This window comes from Balearica regulorum, chromosome 25, assembly GCF_011004875.1.
Source record: "Balearica regulorum gibbericeps isolate bBalReg1 chromosome 25, bBalReg1.pri, whole genome shotgun sequence".
NCBI lineage: Eukaryota > Metazoa > Chordata > Aves > Gruiformes > Gruidae > Balearica > Balearica regulorum.
The window spans coordinates 2,577,198-2,598,641 of record NC_046208.1 but is presented as its reverse complement, the minus strand read 5'-3'; the positions used below and the strand labels follow the sequence as shown (position 1 = coordinate 2,598,641).

The 21,444-nt window shown below is 50.6% G+C and overlaps 1 protein-coding gene across 3 annotated transcripts in view; it reads right to left on the bottom strand.

Moving 5' to 3' along the window:
• Positions 1-21,444, bottom strand: part of PLXNA2 (plexin A2) — a 171,553-nt gene that overhangs the window by 3,810 nt on the left and 146,299 nt on the right. For all 3 annotated transcript variants that reach the window (XM_075775789.1, XM_075775791.1, XM_075775790.1), the window contains 12 exons: positions 20,406-20,645; positions 20,087-20,230; positions 18,664-18,898; positions 17,045-17,187; positions 15,116-15,384; positions 10,284-10,350; positions 9,478-9,624; positions 8,855-9,014; positions 8,205-8,308; positions 3,420-3,519; positions 1,041-1,231; positions 242-411 (listed from right to left, as the gene is read on the bottom strand). In XM_075775789.1, the coding sequence (XP_075631904.1) occupies positions 242-411; positions 1,041-1,231; positions 3,420-3,519; positions 8,205-8,308; positions 8,855-9,014; positions 9,478-9,624; positions 10,284-10,350; positions 15,116-15,384; positions 17,045-17,187; positions 18,664-18,898; positions 20,087-20,230; positions 20,406-20,645 (1,970 nt within the window). The remainder of the gene's footprint in view (positions 1-241; positions 412-1,040; positions 1,232-3,419; positions 3,520-8,204; positions 8,309-8,854; positions 9,015-9,477; positions 9,625-10,283; positions 10,351-15,115; positions 15,385-17,044; positions 17,188-18,663; positions 18,899-20,086; positions 20,231-20,405; positions 20,646-21,444) is intronic.

Genomic DNA, 21,444 nt, shown 5'->3' with positions numbered 1-21,444 from the left:
GGCGGCAGCACGAACCAGGATCAAACCCTACTGCCACATCGGCACGGGGCACTGGGACAGCGGCGGTGCTGGTTGAAAAGCATTAGCACGGCTTGGTGGTACAGCTCATGCTTTGGCACTATGGGCCTTGGTTGTTCCAGCCTTCCCAAAGCTCTTCCCCATCTCTGTTTCTCCCCAGGACACAGATAAGTGCTTAATGCTCAGGTCTGGCCCCAATTCCACCCTCCTCCTCCATTCTTACCAATTGCTCTTCCATGTGTGCCTCACATCTGTGTCATGGATGCCGTGCTTATCCGCCTGCTCATCCAAGAAATCGAACATGTACTTGATGGCCAGCGGGAGCGCGCTGCCGCGGTGCACGGTGCTGAACAGCGTCTCGAACAAGTCGTCCACAAATTTCTGCAGCGTACCCTAATGGGAGCAGCAACCGAGAAGGTGAAGGGAGGGACGGGCGCACGCTCGGTTAAGCAGCGGTGGCAGGAGGGGATGCCAGATGGTGCTGCCAGCTCCGTGCAGCCCCGCAAAGTGCCGCCACGGACCCCAGAGGAATAAGTAAGGTCGGGGTCTTTACGAACGCTGACCGCACTGCCGGAGGATCCCGGGGGGAATGCTCCAGCCTGCAGCTACTCACGGCTGCCCTTACTCTTTATTTCTAACCTGAAACAATTTCTTTCGCTTTCAAAAGCAAATCTGCATTATCTACAGTGATGAACACAGGGCAAAAGGCAGGAAAACTCTCTCCGGCCAAGGAAACCGGTTAAATATTTACAGGCACTGCTGTGTCTGTCCAACTCTTTGTGCTTTAACACCGTGCAGGAGAACGGAGTTCTGCAGCAATCACCTTGCAGCGTGAGGAAATCTGGGCTGTGTTTCTGTCGCTGTTCCACGAGCCATCCAACCCCTGGGGCCCAGGAAAGCCCGACAGGGACAGTCCCCACCAGGAGCTGAGCACCATTAGGGACTGCGCAGGACCCCCAGCAAGTGCATCTATATGGACCTCCCTACGCATTTCCCAAGGGAATTTCACGTATGGCAGTTACCTTTGTAGCTAATAGTCTGGTCAGGTAGATCTCAGACACCATCTTACTGCCCCGGTCTCCTTCCTTCTGGTCTCCGTGGTCGTGGTTTTTGACCAAGTGCCAGACCTTGACCCCGCTCTCCAGGTCGGGGGTGATCATGGGGGCCCGGGAGCGCAGGCTGTCAGGGCTGCCGGTGTAGCGGAAGGTGGAGTCTGAAGGACAGGAAAAGCAGCCAGTCATGCTCAAAGCAAACCCCTTTTTCCCCTGTCTCTTCTCAGTGACGCCGCCAGGCTCGCTGACGCCAAAATCATCTGCACTGGCTTTTTTTTTTTTTTTACAGGGAAATGAAATGTAATACCACCCAGGCACCAGCAAAATTTGGCGTTTGCCAAAGGTACGCGTTGGTCTTCACTGAACAGAGTCCCTCAGACTCGAGCCTTTCCCTTTTCACACTCAGATGTGGGACTTTCCTACTTCATTCACATCCTTTACTTACCTGAACAAATACAGGTCCATGCAAGACATCCCCGCGAGCCACAGCTCGTGCGCGATAACCCCGGGCACCAGCTCCTGCAGCACTCCTGATACCAGCATTTTGTAAATAATAACAAGCTGCCCGGCACAACCAGCACAAAGGGCAGAAGAAACTGCTGGTTTTGTTCTTGAGGCTTTCCTTAGAGCCACAGGAGCTCAAGGAGCCCGAGGCCAGTCCTGCATCCCGGCTGTGCCGCCCCTGGGTCCAGCCTCCCTGCGGTCCCTGCCTCTGCCCTCCTCCCCAGCAGGGAAACGGGAGCTCAGAGGGGAGCAGACAAAGTTTTTTTAATTCCCTTAATTGCTTGGAAACCATGGAGGGATGTGAGAGATATTTAACTTCCCAGAGAACGTGCCTCCCTGGATGCTGATCCATCCGCAGCATCTTCAAGCCAAGACACGGGGCTGCGTAGCACAGCCGTGCGCTGTCGGGTTTTTTTTTTTCCTCTCTCTAAATTTCTTTGTTCTCTGGGAACCTCGTGCATTTTTCTCAAGTTTAGCCTCCAATTCGCTGCTCAGCCTCCTCATCGAGAGGAAGGGGATCAATCATAAATCAGTCGAGGGAAATATGCAAGTCTACCAGTAAACTAGCTAGATTTTCATCCTTGATGAAGGCTTAGATAAATGAGTACTCCAACTGATGTAATTAAGGAGACAGACAGGGGGACAGCTAGGGAAGCATCTAGTGATTCTATTTTTAAACATAGCTCTGTACTGATATATAATGGGGGACGTAAATAAGTACCTCATTTAAATTCTGTCTGCACAATTAGAAGTATTAATCTTAACGTGAGCAATGATAGTTCACACTGGCAGTTTGCAAAGGCTTTTCCATCTGACACAGATCAACGAGGACTGAGGTTGCGTGACCCAGCCTTGGTTTTTCCATCACCTGAAGCGTGGGAAGTGCTGGGCACTCGGGATTACACCTTGCAGGGAGAAATGCCTTTTCTCCTGGCTTTTGCCTAAAGCCTCTCCTGTGGACGGCTCCTCAGAACCCTTGCTCGACAAAAAACCCCATTATTTTGGGAGCTATAAACAAGAGGAGGAGATGGGTTCGTCAGGAGACCTCTCATTTGTAAAACACTCTGTAAAATGAAAGATAATGAAAGATCAGCGCACCAGAGATTTTGCCACTGCTGCCTTTTATGGAAGTATATTATTACTATTATTGTGGATTTAGTGCTATAAACGCACACCTGGCACCTCGCAGACTCATTTACTCAGGCTGCAGCGTCTTCAGGGACCCTCAGCAAAGTGCCGAGCCCTGCTATTATGCAAATAACCAATTCCCAGGTGTGCGCATCCAAGCACGCCGAGTTAAGATTGCCGTTACCCGTTTCTGACCCATTAGCTAAGAATTCAGGATCCTCCGTTGAGAGAAGAAATAGATGAAGGAATCAGGCTTTTCTCGGGCGCAGCCCTGCTTACGTGCAAGGACACCAAGCTGCTTTCCTGCAGCGGGAGCCCCACGGCTGCTCTGCAGCATCCATCCCCTCTGAGCCAAAAGCCTTTCCCTGGGCTTTTCCAAGACCCCCATTTCCAAAGGCTGCTCACGTTGTGCTTGGCATTTCCTTTTCCCTCCTCTCACCTTCTCTAGTCTTTTTTGCTGTTGTGCTTATGAATGAAAAAGCCTTTGCAAAAAAACCGTAGCCAAGGACATTTTTCTGTTTGGCACGTGAACGTACTTTCATTTTGGCTGACGTGGTGTGGCTCTTCGGGGGAAGCTGCTGCTTTTTCCCCACCTAATTCCTTTCAGGTGCTGCCCTCCTGCAACAAAGGCAGCTTCAATACCATCCCCATCATTTAAAACTGTGAGCCTGCACGACAGGGCTGGTGTCGTGCCCAGCCCTTAACTCCGCTTCTTACCGTATCTACTAATAGACGTCCGGGATATACTGGCCGAGGCAGGAATATTGTAGGAGGAGGTCTGTTTGGGAACGAGAGCCACAACCGAGCGGTCTGATACCTGGGGAGGCAAAGGAAGAGAAGAAAATCAGTGAGATCCACCGTCCGCACTGCGATCAGCGAGCGCAGGTACCAGAAATCCCCAGCGCCCAGCCTGGCAGGGAGCTGTCGGTGCGGCACGGCGCTCCCCGGGGTACGGGGACCCATCCTGCCAGCCTGGTCTGGCTGAGCTCTGCGCTGGGTCGGCAGCAGCAGCTCTACAGCAAGGGACCGAAGGAAAGGAGTGATAAATCAAAAGACGTATTGAAGATGGTTTTTGGTCGTTCTGATTTAAGATTACGTTTTACCCAATAAAAATGAGAATCTCAAGAATTGTTGTGATCCAATTAAAGTAACAATGCAGAGGGAATAAAGCGGCTATAATAACGTTATGGACCATAAAACATTCCTATTAAACCGTTTTTTATTTTAGCAATTTTTAAGAACTTTAAAAGTTTGATTTACAACTGAGCAAGTCATAAAGCCATCTTTCAGGGTATTAAATTGTCAGTCCCTCTACTGCACCAGAGAAGGAATTAAATGCTTGGAAGTCAAACTATAAATGAACATTAGTGCTAACAAGATTTTGTTATAGCAGATTTTAGTAGCCATGTTTAATTTTATCCTCCCTATAAATCTAGTAGTCACTGGAAGTTTTTAAACTTATTTCCCTTAATTAAGAACCTGCAGGTTTCCAGGGATTGAGCCTGAGTGTCTTTTAATTTCGAACTCGTGGCCCGTGGTGCAGCACGGCAAGGGAGCAGGGAGTCGAGTCACCGCATCTCGCAGGCGGCCGGACCCGCCGGGGCCCAGCCAACAAATCATGTAGAGGAAATGCACCAAAAATGCCTTTTCATGCTGGAGAAATCGCTTTCGGGGCTAAGTCCTCCATTATTTGCCAGCAGTCCCAGAAGGGACAAACTCCAGCAGCTGGATTTGTCTCCCCCAGCACCTCCTCGCGCTATCTGCAGAAGGGGTGTTCGTAGGTCTGCCGCTGCGAGGTGACCTGCACGCAGCAATCATCGCTGCCTCCAAGGCTTTGGGTTCCATTCAGATGAAAGGTTTCATGTAAATGCAGGTTATTATTATTGCTAGTAATAGTGGAAATAATAGTCACTTGTGTTTCACCGTACAATAGTGAGATATTTCTAAGCAAAACACTTCAAACACCTCTGTTATTTCCTCTTCTGCTCCTGCCTCACTTCATCCAATTTATTAAGTCAATGGAAGAAACGATCAGTGGTGATATTATTTTCTTAGGCTGTTATTAGCTGCCACTTCAGTTCAATCTCACTAGGGAGAATCAGGAGCGCGCCGGCAGCCCAGGGTGCTCCCGCCGAGGCAGCAGCTCCCCGGCCGCCGTGCCGGGATCCGTTTCCACCAGGGCTGTGGTTAACTGGGAGAGAGGTATTAAAAATTCCACACACACACACAGAGCACTCTCACTCTCTAAATTTTGGGTCGAATGGCTCTTGTCAGCTAAAAAATACCAGCGTGCAAATTAGCATCAGATGGAACACACATTCGTTTCCCATCTCGCTCTGCTGTTGCCACACTCCCATAAAACCCCAGAGACGCCTGCGAAGCTGGCTGGCTGTTTTACAACTTTATAAATATTCTGATTCTTCTACAAGCTGGAAATGTGCTGCACAAAACACCTTAAAGAAAAGAAAAATAAAACCTGGAGCGGGGAGAGCAGCAGCGCAGAAGCCCAGACAATAATACTGCGTTTGCGTGGGGTAGTGAGGATGCAGTGAGGATGCTGGCTCCACGTCCACGCCACCCTCGGCTCCTAAGTCTCGTTTTCCACATAAATCTTCCCTCTCTGCTTCTAATTTTTCATTTAAAATAGTTTTATAGTCTCTTGGCCTTTCCAGACTCACAGTGGCTGACAGGTATTCATGCTCTGCTGCCTCTGAGTTAACCCTGCATGAGCCACTGTAAATCATTTGATATTAAATTCAGTGTTTCATTTTTCTTGAGGAAAGCCACACGGGGTGAGACTCTCCCATGGAGTTTAACAGGCATGAAACCAAAAGGATACTACACAAATGTAATAGAATTCCTTACAACATAGTTTAAAAGCTCCAGAGAATTTAACAAAGAATTACACCTATTTAACCTATAGGTCTATTTTTATAAATGAAGAAATAAGCAGCAGGCATACAGTTCTCTCTATAATTCTACAAAGTGGTTCAAAAACATTACAGAAAGATGAATATTTCTCTTTAAATCAAATCTGGCTTTTGCATGCGAAGGCTTCCCATGAAGAATACATTTTATCAGTTGATGCAGATATATACTGTATTTTTGTCATCCTAAACATGTAGAAAACAAATGTAAGAGTGTCAAAATCCAGCAGCCAAGTGTGGAACTGAGAAACTCTTGGAACTAAATAACTGCCCTCTGCAGAGCCTCCCCACCCTGCCCCGGAGCACGGCGAGGAGGAGGAGGAGGAGGAGGAGGCTGGTGTGGTCCCTGGCAGCAGCTCGAGCCCAGGAGCTGCAGGGAACGGGGCTGCGGAGCCAACGGACCCCAGAAATCAGGAGCAGGGGCAGGGCTGCGAGGATGGGGCAGGTTCTGGTCCAGAGATCCCTTTGCAAATCCAGAGATCCCTTTGCCTTCAGATCAGAATAAAGACAAGACAGCTCTGAATAGAAGATGGAGGTGCCTTTACAGAGCTAGCTTTTCTTTTCTCTAGAAATTTAGAAATCCTCTTGTCCTCCAGAAGCTGGAGAAATCTAGATTTCATTTTTATGGCTTGAACCACACCTGGTTTATATGTAACGCTCCTGTTAAAATGGTGAGAGCGCAGCGCTTGAAACTCAAATGCTTTTACACCCTCTTCAGAGCTGTGCCTTTGCCCACATATTTGTTTTACTGTGTAGTCCTGGAGCATCTGTATTTTTGATACCTAATAAAAACATTTATTACTCAAACAGAAAGAAACCTGGTAGGAATAAAATATATATATATATATATATTGCTGTTTGTTTTTGGCAAAAGCCCTGCCTTGACAAGACTTCTGTTGCAGTGCAGAGAATTTGGCTTCTTTTTCAGGGCTGAAACAGCTCTGCCGGGCTGCGCAGAGCTCAGGCTGGAGCGGTTGAGACACATGTGCAATCGCTACCTGTTTAGATGTTTGGCAGCAAACTTCTACTTTGTTCCAGAGCAAAACTGACATTCAAATGGCAGGAATAGCTGCAGCATCTTGAGTGCTGCAAGGATTTTGTTTATTTTAAGGGTAAACTTGTGGCTCAGATTTTCCCACAGGCACTAAAATGAAAGTGCTCCCTCCCCTAGCATCCAACACGCCCCAGACAAACACAGCTTTCACTCGTGACTTCCTTAAGATGACTTTTAAAGATCAAGGCATAATAAAGTCTCGCTGCTTCCCTGCATGTTGGTTAATCCCTTGCAACTGCCAGGTAAAACAGATTTTAGAAACAATGGAATTAATCTGCACAACTCCTATGACATTTTACGGTAATCTGTGTTTAAATCCTTCAGGCTGCTTGGAAAAGTTGACCCTCGAGGTGCTTTTTTACATGCGCTTTGCATATTTATGCCATTCTCGCTGCCTCGCTCCCTGATTATATGGCTCCTGTCAATACTGGCTCACGTTCAACTTACACAGCACGAGTCACGCTGATGGACTGGAGCTGGTGTATAAACAGGGAAAGATGCCAGATTAAATACTAAACACTTCTGTGTAGGTAGTGATGGACAGTAGGAGGTTACAGGTCCCAATTAATGCAGTTATCCTCTGCTGCAGACAGGCTTTGAACAAAACCAAACCCTCCTCAGCTCTCTCTTTACCTCTCTTTCCATCTTTCGCACACCGTAAGAAGCCCTTTCCAACAGATACACACCTAGGCAGGGCAGCCTGGGCTGGGACACGTGTGCTGCCAAAGCTAAAGATGGTAAGAATTTCTTAGGTCACCTCGCCCGCCCTGGCTGATAGAGCATCTTCACTGACTAACTTAGTTTTATAGGACTTTAGTGGCAAACCTCCTGTTACTTGGCTTGGAAGACTAGGTCTGGGACTTCAGAGGTTTGATGTCACTTTGCAAGAAGTAGTCCCTGATAGTCACCCTTTCCTGACCTGGTTTCATCCCACACCTCCCCGCAGCACTCCCCCGACCCTCCCGTGTGACAGTATTTGTAGTATTTGCTCCGTTTCCCTTTTTCACTCCTTGCACAATGCTCAAGAGTCAACACGTAGGAAGGTGACGAGTATTAGAGACGAGCTGCCGCTGCAGCCTGGTGCTTTGGATCAGATCATCAGATCGTGTGGTGTTTGCAATGCTTTGAAGGAAGGCAGAGACTCCTCTTCCCTCCCTGCTGCACTCCTGGTTGTCTCAGACCCCCACGCAAGACCCGAGCCCCGTGTACCATCCCTCCCCCGGCCCCACACCTCCAACAGCAGCAGCTCAGCCCTCTCCTCTGCTCCCTCTATCTCACAAGCACGGCTGGTGGCTTCAATTTAGCCAATTTTCAACTCTGCTAGTCTCTTTAAGATCCACGTCAAGGTTGCTTTCCCATGTAATGCATAAGCACATTGAACCCTTCTGGTTTATCGCATAAATGTGACCTCCCTGTCTGTCTTCGTAGATGAGATACTTGGGAATTAAATTTCTGCTTTGCTTTGCTTTTCTTCCCTCCTGGCAGCTCTCTGGGAGCTGTCTGCTAAGGCTGCGTTCTTACCTGATAATGCATCAAGGTGTTCAAGCGCTTCCAATCTCCTTCAATCTTGGTGGTGATGTCTTCATCCTGCAGGACCACACGAGCTATCCGGCCCTGCCGCCACTCTGCAGGAGAGGCAAAAACCAGTCAGAGAGGGAAAAGGCACTAACCAGCTCCATCCACTTCTGGCCCAAGTAACTGCTGGACAGACGTGCCTGTAGAAAAGCCCACCCCCCAGGAAGAGGCACCCAAAGCTAAATTCTGCTCTTAAATCTTACAACTACACGGAAGGTCACACTGATATTTTCTTGCAGCAAAGTGCAGAGGGTTCTGCAGCATTTAAACCAAGGTGCAGGACCTTCCCAGCCCCTCTGATCCCCACGCCACGGACTCTGGTAGGATACACAAGCTTGGGGAGAAGTTTTGCTCAGCAGAGTGAAGGAGGCTTCAGGAATCATTTACTCTGTGGTCAATGGACAATTAGCTGATAGCACCGAGTTCCAAACCTATCTGGCAGGAAGGAGCAGTGCCCATGCTTTCTAAGGGCAGAAATGTGTACGTTGTTGCGCAGCCTGAGCTCTAGCTTTCGAGCTCTGCAAAACCCATGGAGAATCACTGATAATAACAACCTCTCTGATCTCTCCCTTCCTACGAGGCAGGGAAGCTCCTACCCAAGTCCATGTCAACAGCTCTCGGTCTTTGAGAATACGGGACGTTTTTGTATACTGCATCGAGGATCTTCTCTTTGACTTGAGTGATGGTATCACAGTTCAGCACCTTCACAGGGATCTCTGGACTGTTCTCGTTATCCGGGTTCACGCAGTTTAGGATCTGGAAGTGAAGGAGAACCACACCATGCTCTAAAGGCCTTCAGACAAGCATCCAGGAGAACTATAACCACATCTGTTACAACAACCCTTTCTCATAAAAAAAAAATACTGCATCCCTATTTGCATCATTGCTGTTGCATCTAGCGTATCTTTATAAGGATTATTGAGATGGGAGCCCTGGATATCCATTTTTCTTTGCTAGAGGGAGGGCAACGCTCAATGCACAGGGAGGTAAAACGCTCCCCTCAAACCCTCCTTTCACAACCTTAGCTCAGGCTGTTTGCACCTGCAAATCGGGACATGCCTGACATGGGCACGGGTTTAGCAGCACGAGGCTTTATTGCACTGGCAACACGTGTGCTTCATGGTAGTGTCCTAATCGCAGGCCCAGAGGTCAGAACAGCTCATGTCCAAGTGGGGAGGACAGAAACGGTTCAATAGCAGCTTCTACAGTGATCACTCACCAGAGTCTTGTACTCAATTTGCTGCCGGATCAGCTTGTCCTCACTGAGGGAGTAACGGGCTTCTCCTGTGATGGCATCAATTGGACCCTTCTCCATCTGCTGCTTGATGGCACAGTAGAGCATGAAGAGCGGCTCTCCGGCACATTCCTACACGATGAGACAGACAGCAAAACTAACACAGAGGTGAAGGTGCATCTCCTCCAGGACCACTGGCCTGCAGACAGGTTTTGCACATGATTCGTTTCAGTAGAGGCACAGTCCCATTGACTCAATCTTTAGCACATGTGCAATCCAGGCTCAGCCCCCAGCAGCTCCTGGAGAGGACAGCCAAAACCATGAGCTCTGCTGCTCAATGGGTATGTTGTCTTTGGCTTGGTAAATCTCTACTGAATCTATATGGCTGTAAAAAAGGAATTTGAGATCTTGATCTCATTGTTCACTCCCACGAGGCAAATTCTGTGGGGCTTCCAAACCCACAAATAAAATTAGAAAATATGGAAGCCCAGGCACTGAGATGTTAGTCAGAATTTCTCCTAAGCACTAAAGAGGTGCAACAGGAACTCTGTTACAGGAGAGTTACACCAGGTGATCTGGGTGGGGGTTGCAGAAGGCTGAGCACGGAGGCTCTGACAGCTTGGCTCAGCCCGTGTAGGCATCTCCGAGCAAATTTCCACCTCCCCTCTCTTGCTACTACATCTTTTGACTTGAAGTCTGACCGAAGAGTTTCAAGCCTGGATTCACCCTGGGGACGGCTGCCGGAAGAGGCAGCAAAGCGGCAGCAGGGTCTGAGCTCCATCCCTCCTTACCTTGAGGAACTTGTGGAGGAGGAAGGCAAACCAGTTCGTCAGCATCTTCTCAGCCACCGACTCGGTCCTAGGCAAGCCAGGAGGACACGCATGTTACATACAAAACCAAACCACGTATCAGAGGCCCCAAATCTCCCCGCCGTGCTCTGAACCGGGGCTGTGGCTCTGGAGAAGGCAGGCAGCAGGATGCAGGCAGCAGGATGCAGGCAGCAGGATGCAGGCAGCGCTGCGCATCCCCCGCCGCACGGAGCTGACAGCAGCTTGCCCAGCTGACAGCCCGTCACTGCCCTGATGGGGCTGGTGACGGGGAGCCTGGTGACACTCTGGCTTCTCGCACGTGGTGCAAATTACAGCCTGGCTCAGTAAATCGCTGGGATTTGCAGCGTTGCTGGCAATCAGGGACAGCAAAGTGACAATGGCAGGGAAATTGCAGCTTTCTCCCCAGTCCCACCCAGCCTCCTCTCCTCACATTGTGCCCAAGATTATCTCTAATTTAAATACAATGGCTCCTAATGATAGTTTTTAATGCTGGCTCTGCAGGACCCGGAGACTTTCCTTAAAGCACCACAACCCTTTTTCCTGGGACAAGGATAGGATGGCTGTACTGGTGTCTCACACTCCACATCTGAGCCCCAACCACGCAGCTCGGGCTGGGGGTGGCAGGCAGGCAGGCAGGCAGGCAGGCAGGCAGGCAAGGCTGCCAGCATACCCACCAAGTCCTGCCGGGCAGAGCTGCTCTGCCGCAGCTGGGCCAGCTGCGAACATGACCCTGGGCAGCCTGGCTCTCTGCACCACCAGCCTTTCCCTCATGCCACGTGTGATACCAGGATCTGATCCAAATTTCAACAAGCAAAGAGGACTGGATCCAACATCTTGCCCTCTGCAGCACCCCTTCCTCTGGGGACCATGCCCCCCTTCACCTTCTCCGTGAGCAGCAGCAGGGCAGCAGTCCCGCCGGGTCTGGGCACCTCTCTGTGCCTTCATCCCCTTGGCCGGCAGCTCTGCTCCCGGTGCCATTCCTGCCAACTGCTGTTTCGACCTCCCGTGCCACCAACCCGCCCAGGAGATGCCCGGCGGGCACGGCAACGCGCCGAGCCTCTGCCCGTACCCTGACCTGGAGCGAGTCACCATCCCGTTCCGGACCCATTTTCCCTCTTCTCCTCCATCTGCTCTGCTGCCTTGAATCAGGGACTGCCCCTTGGTACGTATTTATACAGCACCCCGCATGACTGAAAACTCTGGCATTTAATGAAAAACACACACTATAGAAGAAACAAGGTTTGATCACAAAGTCAAGCAGATCAAGTATGAACGGGAGCCACGGATTTCAGCAAACAAAAACTGACGCCAGTCGGCAAACGGACCCGGGGTCACGTTATCCATCATCTCTTAGGATTGCAACATCTGCCAGGAATTTGTGAAAATGTCTGCAGGTCTCCAAAGAATTTAAGCCTGAATTGATTAACTGCCTAAAAATTCATCCTACAAATTGACACACACATTGTTCTCTCGTTTAAAATATTTCAGTCACCCAATTAAGGAGGAGAAGCACTAGCAGACTGCCACACCAGCGAGCCATGGAAAATGGAGAGCCAGCGACACAAACTAAGGAATAGGTGAAAAACTCAGAAAATGATACATTCAGGACTTCAGGGTGAATATTAATTTAATAAACTACTTTGTTAATAGAATATTAAATTAAGAATTGGCAAGCCTCCCGATTAGCCCTACCAGGGAAGTAATGCTGTATCCCATCTCTGTTGGCTGCTCTTGGCCTGACACCGGCACCGTAAAAATAACTGAAATATGGAGTGACAGAGAAGCTGGGGCATATTGTGTGACAGAAGGGTACTGGATACTCCCGTGTCTAGCTGTTCCCTTTTATTTCTTTATCACAAATACAGAATCAGCTGAATAGAAGACCAAAAAGAAACACCTCAAAGCATCTGTCGAATCCCACTTCTCCTTGCCTTCAAGCACCGAATGTCGCTCTCCTCTTGACACAGACTGATGCCGTGAGATATCTGCAGTGCATCAGTCCCGGGGATGGCCAACAATTAAGTTAATCATCAGTGTCCGACACTGGCTGAGGAAAGGGGCTGCTTATAACCTTCCTCGCGGCTGGGTGCAGCAGGAACACCACAGGCTCCTTGCAAACTAGTCTGCTGTATGTATTTTCCCGGGGCCGCCTCCGCCTTTGAAATGGGATCGGCGGTGGATGGCTGGGTAAGCCATCCCTTAAACTCTGCCTGTCACCACGGGGCCTGACCTCTCTTTCCCTCTGCTAAGCGGGGAGGGGTTTGCGGAGCCGCAGCCGTAGCTGCTGCGGGGCTTCGCGCTGCCCCTCGGCAGGCATCGCTCTTCCGCCGCCGCCGGGCTGGTATCCGAAACACTGTTATAGATCTGTCTCCAAAAATAAAAAAATAAGCTCCTGAAGATTAACGCGGCAGGGGAGAATCCCTAGACTTAGAGAAAACACTTCTCATGTTGACCACATAGCAAGGGCAAAGCACGATCCAGAGATGACTTTCCAAAGGAGTCTGACGCCAGCAACCAGCGCCTTGGCTGCTCCTCTGACTTTTTGAGGCGCTGGGAATAAAACAAAACTAAACAAAAAGAGCTGAGAGACCCCCAAAAATAAATATGTATTTTATTAATTTTCCCGGCTATATCTAGGTCTCCGAACTGCTGTGTGCTGCGCTCTGTGCCAGGAACCAGAGCAGCTATTTGATTTAATGTCAACTTTCTTGCTGTCTCCCGCGAGGGGTAGTCATGGAAGAAAGAGGGGAAAACGAGGAAGAAAGAGAAAAAGAACTGAGTGCCAATTATCAACTGCTGCCACCAGAGAGCTCAGAAAATAAAACCCCCCAAGTATCTCACTTTGTGGCTGATCACTCTCTATTAAGTCAGAACGAGATGTTCCAGCCCGGGCTGTTTTGTGCGCCAAGATCACCCGGGAGCTCGGGGGGGGGGCGGGGGGCACAGGGCTCCTGCCGCAGGTTTGATAGGGCTGCAGCCGTAGGACAAGGGGAATGGTTTTAAACTAAAAGAGGGGAGATTCAGACTAGATATAAGGAAGAAATTTTTTAGGATGAGGGTGGTGAAACACTGGACCAGGTCGCCCAAGGAGGTGGTGGGTGCCCCATCCCTGGAAGCACTCGAGGTCAGGTTTCCCATGAAATGGCTAAATCCTGGCGCAGGACAGCCAGCCCCGACGCTGCTGGCGTTGCCCACGGCCCGTCTCTTTGCTGGGTGCTGCGGGAGGAGCGGGCACGGCTCTGATCGCCAGCTGTGTATTTTTTTGGAGCACCGTGAAAAGTCACTATTGTTGGCTGAGGCAAAAGACGCCTTCCCAGCGACTTGTCAAACCACGGGGGAAATTAAGACGGCTTCCTTTTCCGAGATGAGTTATTGCCTCCGCAAACACAGCCAGATTTAAAGCAATTTCCTGTCAAGTATATTCATTATGGCTGGAGGAATCCCTGAATTTTTCCTAGAGCTGTGAAATCCTCCTCTCTCTTTCATCCACCCGCTCATGTGAGATGCCGGTGGAGCCGCAGGCGCAGCCGATGGGGCAGCCGCGTTCCTGCCGCCGGCCAAGGCCAGGCTCTGCAGCACAGCCAGGACCCAAAGGGACACGGATGGAGGTGGCTCACGACACCGAGAATAGGGGTAGCCTTTTACTTGTGGCTGCTGGTCTGGCCCACATTAATGCACACTTTTTCCCCTTTTATTCCTGCCACTTCCAACATGATCTTGGGCGAGTTGCTTGATCCATTTTTAGCTCGTTGCCCCAGCTGTGAAACACGAATGCTGGTGCTCCATCCAGGCAGACATGGATGCTGCGAGGATAAAGCCCACAAATACCTGCGAGGTAGCTCAGACACGCGAGGGTGAAGGTCACAGAAACACCCTGGCTGCAGAGGATGGGCTGCCATCAGGAGGGGGACCAAGCCTTGCTGGGCAGCCTGCCTTTCCCTGACAGCTCCAGGGGCAATTCACGGCATTGCCCATCCAAGAGGTACTTTTCTGCACTAGCTCTTTAATGTTCTACTCATCACGATAATATCACAGCTCAGGGGAGACAAGGACCCTAAGTACCGTTCGGACATGTAAGAAATCAGGCTCCTGCCCTTAAGAGCCTGAAGTGCAGTAAGAGGGCTGGAAGCTGCATCTCTGCTTCTCCAGACCTTGCTGTACCTGAGCTGGTGCCTCCTGCTCCCTGCCCGGACTCGCAGGGCACTGCCTGGTACCTGCAATGCGCACGTGATGGAGAGCTCCAGGTTTTGTGCCATTCACCTCCCCACCACGATGCTGCCCTGACGCAGCCCCGCACAGGACCGGCGGTGGAGGCTGAACCCCTTTGCTGAACCGCTCGGGCATCTCTGCACACGCAGGTGAGAGAAGCAGGAGCTTGGTCAGGCAGGTGCAGGCAGGGCACGGCAGCGCGGAGGCAGCTGGATGGCAGAGGTGACAGTGCTGGCAGCGTGACCTGCTCTCAGCCAAGTCATGGTGGGGAGGTGGGGCTGGGGCAAGGTAGGAGACTATGAGTGAGAGAGATGCATCAGAGGTAATAGCTCTCTTGGATCCAATTTAAGACCCTGTTCAGCCATCTGTGGAATCATACAGTCGAGTTAACACCGTGTCCCACAGACAGCCGAGGAAATGGATGGGTCATCCAAAGCCACCCATGGAGAGCAGTGTTTTCCTTTCAATACCAGCACCCTGGTCCTGCAGAGCCCCTGGATGCCACCAGCAGAGTGGCCGTGCCAGCCCAGGGGACCATGCTGACGTGCCCACAGCCCCGTCCCCTCCCCGTCCCCCTGCGTTACCTGCGGAGGAGCAGTTTGGGGTGGTTCTTGTTTTCCAGGTTCTTCTCGATGAGGTCCGAGAGCAGCTGCTTCAGCACATCGGTGGCGTACTCCAGCTTGCCTTGCAGACCCGTCATGATGAGCGAAGCCACGTTGCCGCGATCGCGCATGGAGAAGCTGCGCTGCAGCTCCAGCGTTCGGATGAAGGTCAGCAGGAAGACTTTGTTGTTGATCAGCTGAGCAAAGAGCTTCAAGGCCTTCTCCACGCTTTGCTGCCCGTTCCCTTGGACCTGTGGTGGAGGAGAGCACGACCATCAGCCAAGGCTCAGGACGACAAGGGACCGGAGGGGAGCCCTGCACCACCGCGAGGTCACTCTGCCATCACTATGGGTGGGATGAAAGGTTTAACCCTGGGTGCACAAGCAAGCGCCTCATCTCTCAGGGTCTCAGCATCCCCAAATGTGGTCTCTGGTCAGTCCTGAACACGCGTCCCTCTTTCTATCCTCCCCCAGTGCTTCAGCACGGCTCGCTTTAATCATTGCTCCGAGCTGTACTCTGCATGCCGTAAAGCTGCTGCTTTGAGGCTAACGGCCCTATAAATGACATACAATTTTGCTTGCTCTGCACAAAAAGTGACACTCTTGTAAGTAAATTAAATACTAATTTAGACTATTGCTTTATTATGGGACAAGTGTAAAAAATTAATTGAGGCTTTCAGCCAGTTGCAGATTCAAGTAATTCATTACAAGTGAAAATGATGAACTACATTAAGCAACTCTTTACCAAACATCTTGGAGACTTATGTATTGGTTTTACTAACGTTACATAATTAAGCAACTGTGTAATTGGCAACACATTTATCACTTCTGCAAGTCTGTTTTTCATGAGTAAAACAAATAAAAAACATTCATATTTGTTTGCTAGAGCATCAGCTTACTTGGCAATTTAAAAAGCGAACATAATGGGTGGGACTGGAAAACTCAGGGCATGGGAATGGGCTGGGAGAGGCTGGTTCAAAGCCCGCGTCAGCTTTACCAACACCACGGCAGCTGCTCAGTGTTGGTGGCCCACTGGAAAGGAATCTGATTTGATGCATTAATGCTAAGTAGCGCTTTCCTGGAAAAGCAACACAGCCATATGGAGCACGAGCAACCAAGACTTTGTCCTCTTACATCTCTGGCTGAAAATATGGGCCACCCCATGGTCTGTGTGAAGGCAACAGGATTTTCAGGATTTACTGGAGCCATGGTGGTCTCCGAGAAGGAGCACTGAGCCCGGTACCTCTGGACATCCCTGCGCTGTGGATGGAGGACGGCAGCCCCACGTTCCGTGGTAGATAAAGTTTCTTGAAGCACCATCACTTTTTTTGGCACTCTCACAAGTGAGCAGGGCGCATCTGCAAGGTGATCTGATGGACACTTTTATCTTACCAATCCTTCTAAATCCTCAGTGAAAATCTTAAACGGGTATTTACCCCTACTGGTGGAAAAACCAGGGGGATGGAAGCGCTTGCTCACAGCCGAGCGGGAGGCCGGCCATGCCTGGGCACAGCGCTTGCCCTCCCGTGGACACGCCATGGAACAGCAGCAGCAGCAGCGGGATGCTCCAGGCAGGATGCTCCCAGGCGCGCAGCCTTCCCCTGCGCTCTTAAGGTGATTAAGGAGGATTTTAAAAGGACACCGATAACTTACCTGGCACGTTTTGCTGCTGGCCTATAGCAATATAAAAAGCCATAAAATAAAACTAAAGCAACACTGGGGAGAAGAAACCGAGAGGAGTAAGCAGTGTGCGATGGGAGATAAACCACCAGCTTCTCCGTTAAAATGAACTCGGGGCTCATCCTGCTAACCCCGGTGGCTCTAATAAGATTTGGTGTGGAAGGCATAAAGGTGCTTCAGGGTTTCACAGTGGCTTCCCCGAGGGCTCAGGGAAGCAGAGCCTGTTCCGTACCTCCAGCTCCCGCAGAACAGGATGGTCCTCGATGCCAGGGAAAAGGACCCTCATGGCATACGTCCGATAGTCAAGGTACGGGATCCCGGAGCGATCCAGGTCGCTGGTTAATTCATTGATGTCTGTCTGCAGCTCTGCAAAAGCTATTCGGGGAGAACAGAACAAGACAGAGAAACACACGTGAGCTCCGGGAGCCGAGGCTGCGGGGCAGAGGGCTGGCTGCCTGCTCTCCCCGGGGCACGGCAGCAACCGTAAACGGGCCAGCTCAGGAACCCGATTCGGAGGAGACCTCACCACGTAGCTCAGACAGACCCTCACCCCTGGAGACTGTCTCAGCAGCTGAGAGTGAGAGAGCACACGCTGCACAGAGCAGATGCCGAGAACAAAAGATGCTTATTAATTTGTATGCAGTTCACACCTGTGTATACACACCTAAAACACCTTTAAAGGCTGCAGAGAGAAATGAGGATCTATTTTCATAACTTGGTACCTCCCATATTTTCCTTTCTTCTTCTTCTTCTCCTCCTCATCTATCAACAGTTGCCAAAATAATCAAATCTGATGCAGATCAAAATGAAGCAGAAACTGCCTGCTGCAAGCATCAGGAATTTATTCTTCCTCTCGTAACATAACATCACTGTGTTACGCAGCTGTATGTGTGTCCTCGTGTTCACTCCCCAAAGTATGAAATGCTGGCTCAGTAAGGTACCCCAGCTGTACCCCAGCTAGGCTGTGCCCATGCTGAAGCTGTGGTCTCTCCTGAATATCCCATTTTTTGTCCTGTGCTTTCAAAGCTATCCTTTTAAAGTCAGCTGAACAAAGCCAATGCAACTCTCTACCTATACAGAGGTCAGACTATGAAATTTGCAGATTTCTATTTATTTTTCTTTGATCCACTAAGCTCCCTTCCAGCTGGAAGGATGTACGAAACAACAGCAGCACCTCTCCCCAGTGTGAGCTTTTTGTCTCGACCCACCAGCTACAGAAACGACTGCCCACCTCCACCTTCGCTCCCCCGCGGAGAGGCCAGGCTCAGCCAGGGCCATGATCAGTCCGTGTTGAAACCTGCAAGCGGTGGGTCTAGCTACTCCAAATAACACACAAGATTTCCCAGCAGCAAATGCTTGAGGAGCTTCTTCCTATCCCTCAGACCTGCTCCTGCTGCTCTGGGCTCACATCTGGAGGAGGGACTGGACCAGCTTTCCAGCTCTACTGCCTTCCTTTTGGGATACAGGCTGTTTCTTGGGGGTCCAAACCTCCTCTGCTCCCAACCTTACTCTGCCTTTAAAAACCCCTTTACTAAAAGGCCATTAGATTAGGGGGGACATATTGTGCTGGGCACCCTGGGGCTCACGCCATCCCCGCAACGCGATCCAGGCATGTCGCTTAAGCAGGATCAAGCTCTAATCCCATTCTCCGCACATTAGGCAGCAGAGCCGTGTCTGCCGCTGACACACTTGTCGCTGCCCTCCCTCCCATGGTGGGGCAGGCGTGCAAACCTCACGGGGACACGCACCCTGCTCCTTGCTGCAAAAATTGGGTGACTGGGGTGCTCCAGTGGGGAACCAGAGCACGGGGCTGCAGCACACAGAGCGTGCCCGGTCCCGGGCAGTACTGACCCTCTTTGCACTCCAGGGCCACCCGGGACTCTAGATTGTCCATCTGCATCTGCAGCCTCTTGAGGGTCAGGTCGTTCTCTCGGGACTTGCGCTTGTAGGCGATGAGGACGATGATGACAATGATGAGGAGCAGGCTGCCTCCGGCTGCGATGCTGACGATGGCTGGCAGAGTCAGGAGGCTGTCTGAGACGATGCTCACCGAACCGGGGGAGAAGATGATACCACCAACACGCACCTACAAAGCACAACAGAGGTAAGCGGCAGCTCTGGGTAAGGGTGTCAGCCTGTCCCAAAGCCCCGTCCTTCCCGGCCAGGGCACACACCGCACGGGCTGTACAGCCCCCTCAGGAAGCGCTGAACCACCTCTGTTTCAGCCAGGACTACAGCGACTCCGATCGCCTTCAAACACAGAGGGTGCAGCTTATGTGAACACAGGGAGGCTTCAAGCCATGATAAATGTGCCAGCTCTTCACTATCTGGGCTTTGTTCTTATTATCTGATGGCTCCATTTGACTTTCATTTTATAAGCTTTCAAGTCCCTTTGTAAAGCGTGGACATTAGCAACCCAGTGATAATTTCACTGACAAGAAATCAGAGCGACTGGAAAGGGAGAGCAGAGAAGGGAAGAGAAAGCCCCACGTGAAAGCTACAGAGCAAACACGCTGGAGGTTAATGCCAGGACTGGCTTTTCGTGGATGTGCCCAGGCCACAGATGCAAACAGCTCTCAGCCAGGTTACACTTCTGTGAATCACACTGTGATAATCTGAGTATGTTTTGGATGCTGAACTTAAAGGGAAATAAATCACAATTACAATCTCATTTGGGCTTCACTCAAGCACTTTGGCAGCTGCGTGCTTGGTCTGCGAGGGGATTAGAGGAAGCAGCAATGCCCAAAACCAAAAGCAGAAGACGACACCGACTGTTATCCTGGACGAGGCCGTTGATCCAACCAGTCCAGTGTTCAGATGTCCTGGCTGCTTCTGCTTCAGGAAAAGGCAAAACTTTTCCATCCCCTTAGCAGATCAGGTCTGGCTACAAGGACTGATAAAATCCCTTCCTACCCTACAGGAGGGAGAACACAGCCCACTGAAAATGGTCTCTCTCTACTGAAGGAAGAGCAAGCAGCACCAGCGAAAGGATGGTACCCGGTACTGCAGGCACTGCCAGAAAGACTTGTTCCTTCTAGAAAGCTCTGATAGTAGGTGGTGAGTCTCAGGGAGGGAATAAGAAGTTTCTCCACGCTAATCCACATCAATATTTTAAGCTTCCAATCAGACAGCCATAAAAATCTAAAATACTGATGATTCTTGGACAAGAAATTGCAGTCAGTATCTGAGTGAGTCAGGGAGATGGAAGAGGAGGAGGAGGAAGGATGGGCAGGAGGGAGGGAAGGGATGCCGATAGGAGTGTTTGGTCCCTCACCATCACTTTGTGCTGTCCGGTGAGATTTGGCGGCTCACACAGCAGCTGGGTCTCGGAGACGGTGACGGCGCAGGGCGTTTCGCCGATCAGCACGGTGTAGTTGAGCTTTGCTCCTCCAGGAGCGGGTGGGCACAGATTTCTGCCCTGGGGACAAGGGGACAGAAGACTGTACAAAGATGCAGCGCATTTCTCTGGTTTCCATCTTGCTCCCAGCTTGTGCAAATGATGGGACTCGGTCTAGTGTACCAAAGGGAGTATAAAACTCCTCTCTCTCGGATTTTTTTGCCTCTTCCCGCTGGGTGAGTACGGGTCTCCTTACCTTCAGGATGATGGGTGACCCCGGCTTCTGCTCCAGCACCCCGGTGGGGCTCAGGAGTTCAAACGTCGGGTTGGGGTAGTATATGAACTTGGTGTCGTTGTAGACCAGCAGAGACTGCACGTTGTTAAAGATGAACCCAAACTCGTCCGGCCGCTCGACGGCGTCCAGGCCGGGCCGGTACTCGGGGGTGAGGGGGGGCGCGAGGCAGGCCAGCGCCGTGGCGTTCACCACCTTGCAGACCTGCGGGGAAGGCGATGCTTTGAAAGACGGCAGGGAAAACTTTACCTTGACCTGGACAACGATATCCTGACTCATTAAATACTCCTTGGAAAGTCCAGTGGATTCAAGTTTAGCTGGGAATATTTAATCCCGGCTTGAGGCATTATGGCCATAGACTGGAGGGAAGCTGCTTCCCCTCCAGCCAGCACAAAGGCACTGGAAAGATGGAAAGCGAGCTTCAAAATGAGCAGTGTTTTAAAGGAGCTAGAGGCTTGCACAGCGGATCACTTAGCCCTTTTTCTTTCTCTTTTCCTTTCCAGTTGCATCCTCTTTGGCAATGCCAGCTTTGAAACAGACCCACAGCGAATACCTGGTCCCTTCTACAAATTGGTGATTAGAGGCAATTCCCGAATGGCAGCGAGGGAGAGGAACCATCACCCGACACTCGTGGGCTGGAGGTAAGACGAAGGTCATCTCCCGCCGGGCTGAGGACACCCACAGGTCCTCCAGCCCTGGAAGCTGGGAGCTGGCTGATTTATGAGACTCTTGCCTTATAAAGCAGCAAGAGCCCAACCGTTTGGCCTCCTTCCATAAGTGGAAGATTTAATTTCACTCAATTTTGTGTCTTCAGAATTATTTTTGTAGCAGTATAACTGCAACTGCTAACAACAAAATTAGATGTCTTTTTAAAAAGAGCTCAGATGAAACAGGTCTTCAGAGGGGAAGGGAGAAAGGGAGTAGGAAAAGACAGCTAAATGATTTGCCATTTCCAAGATAATACAGATTCAGTCAGAAAGATCACTGCATAAACCCAGTATTT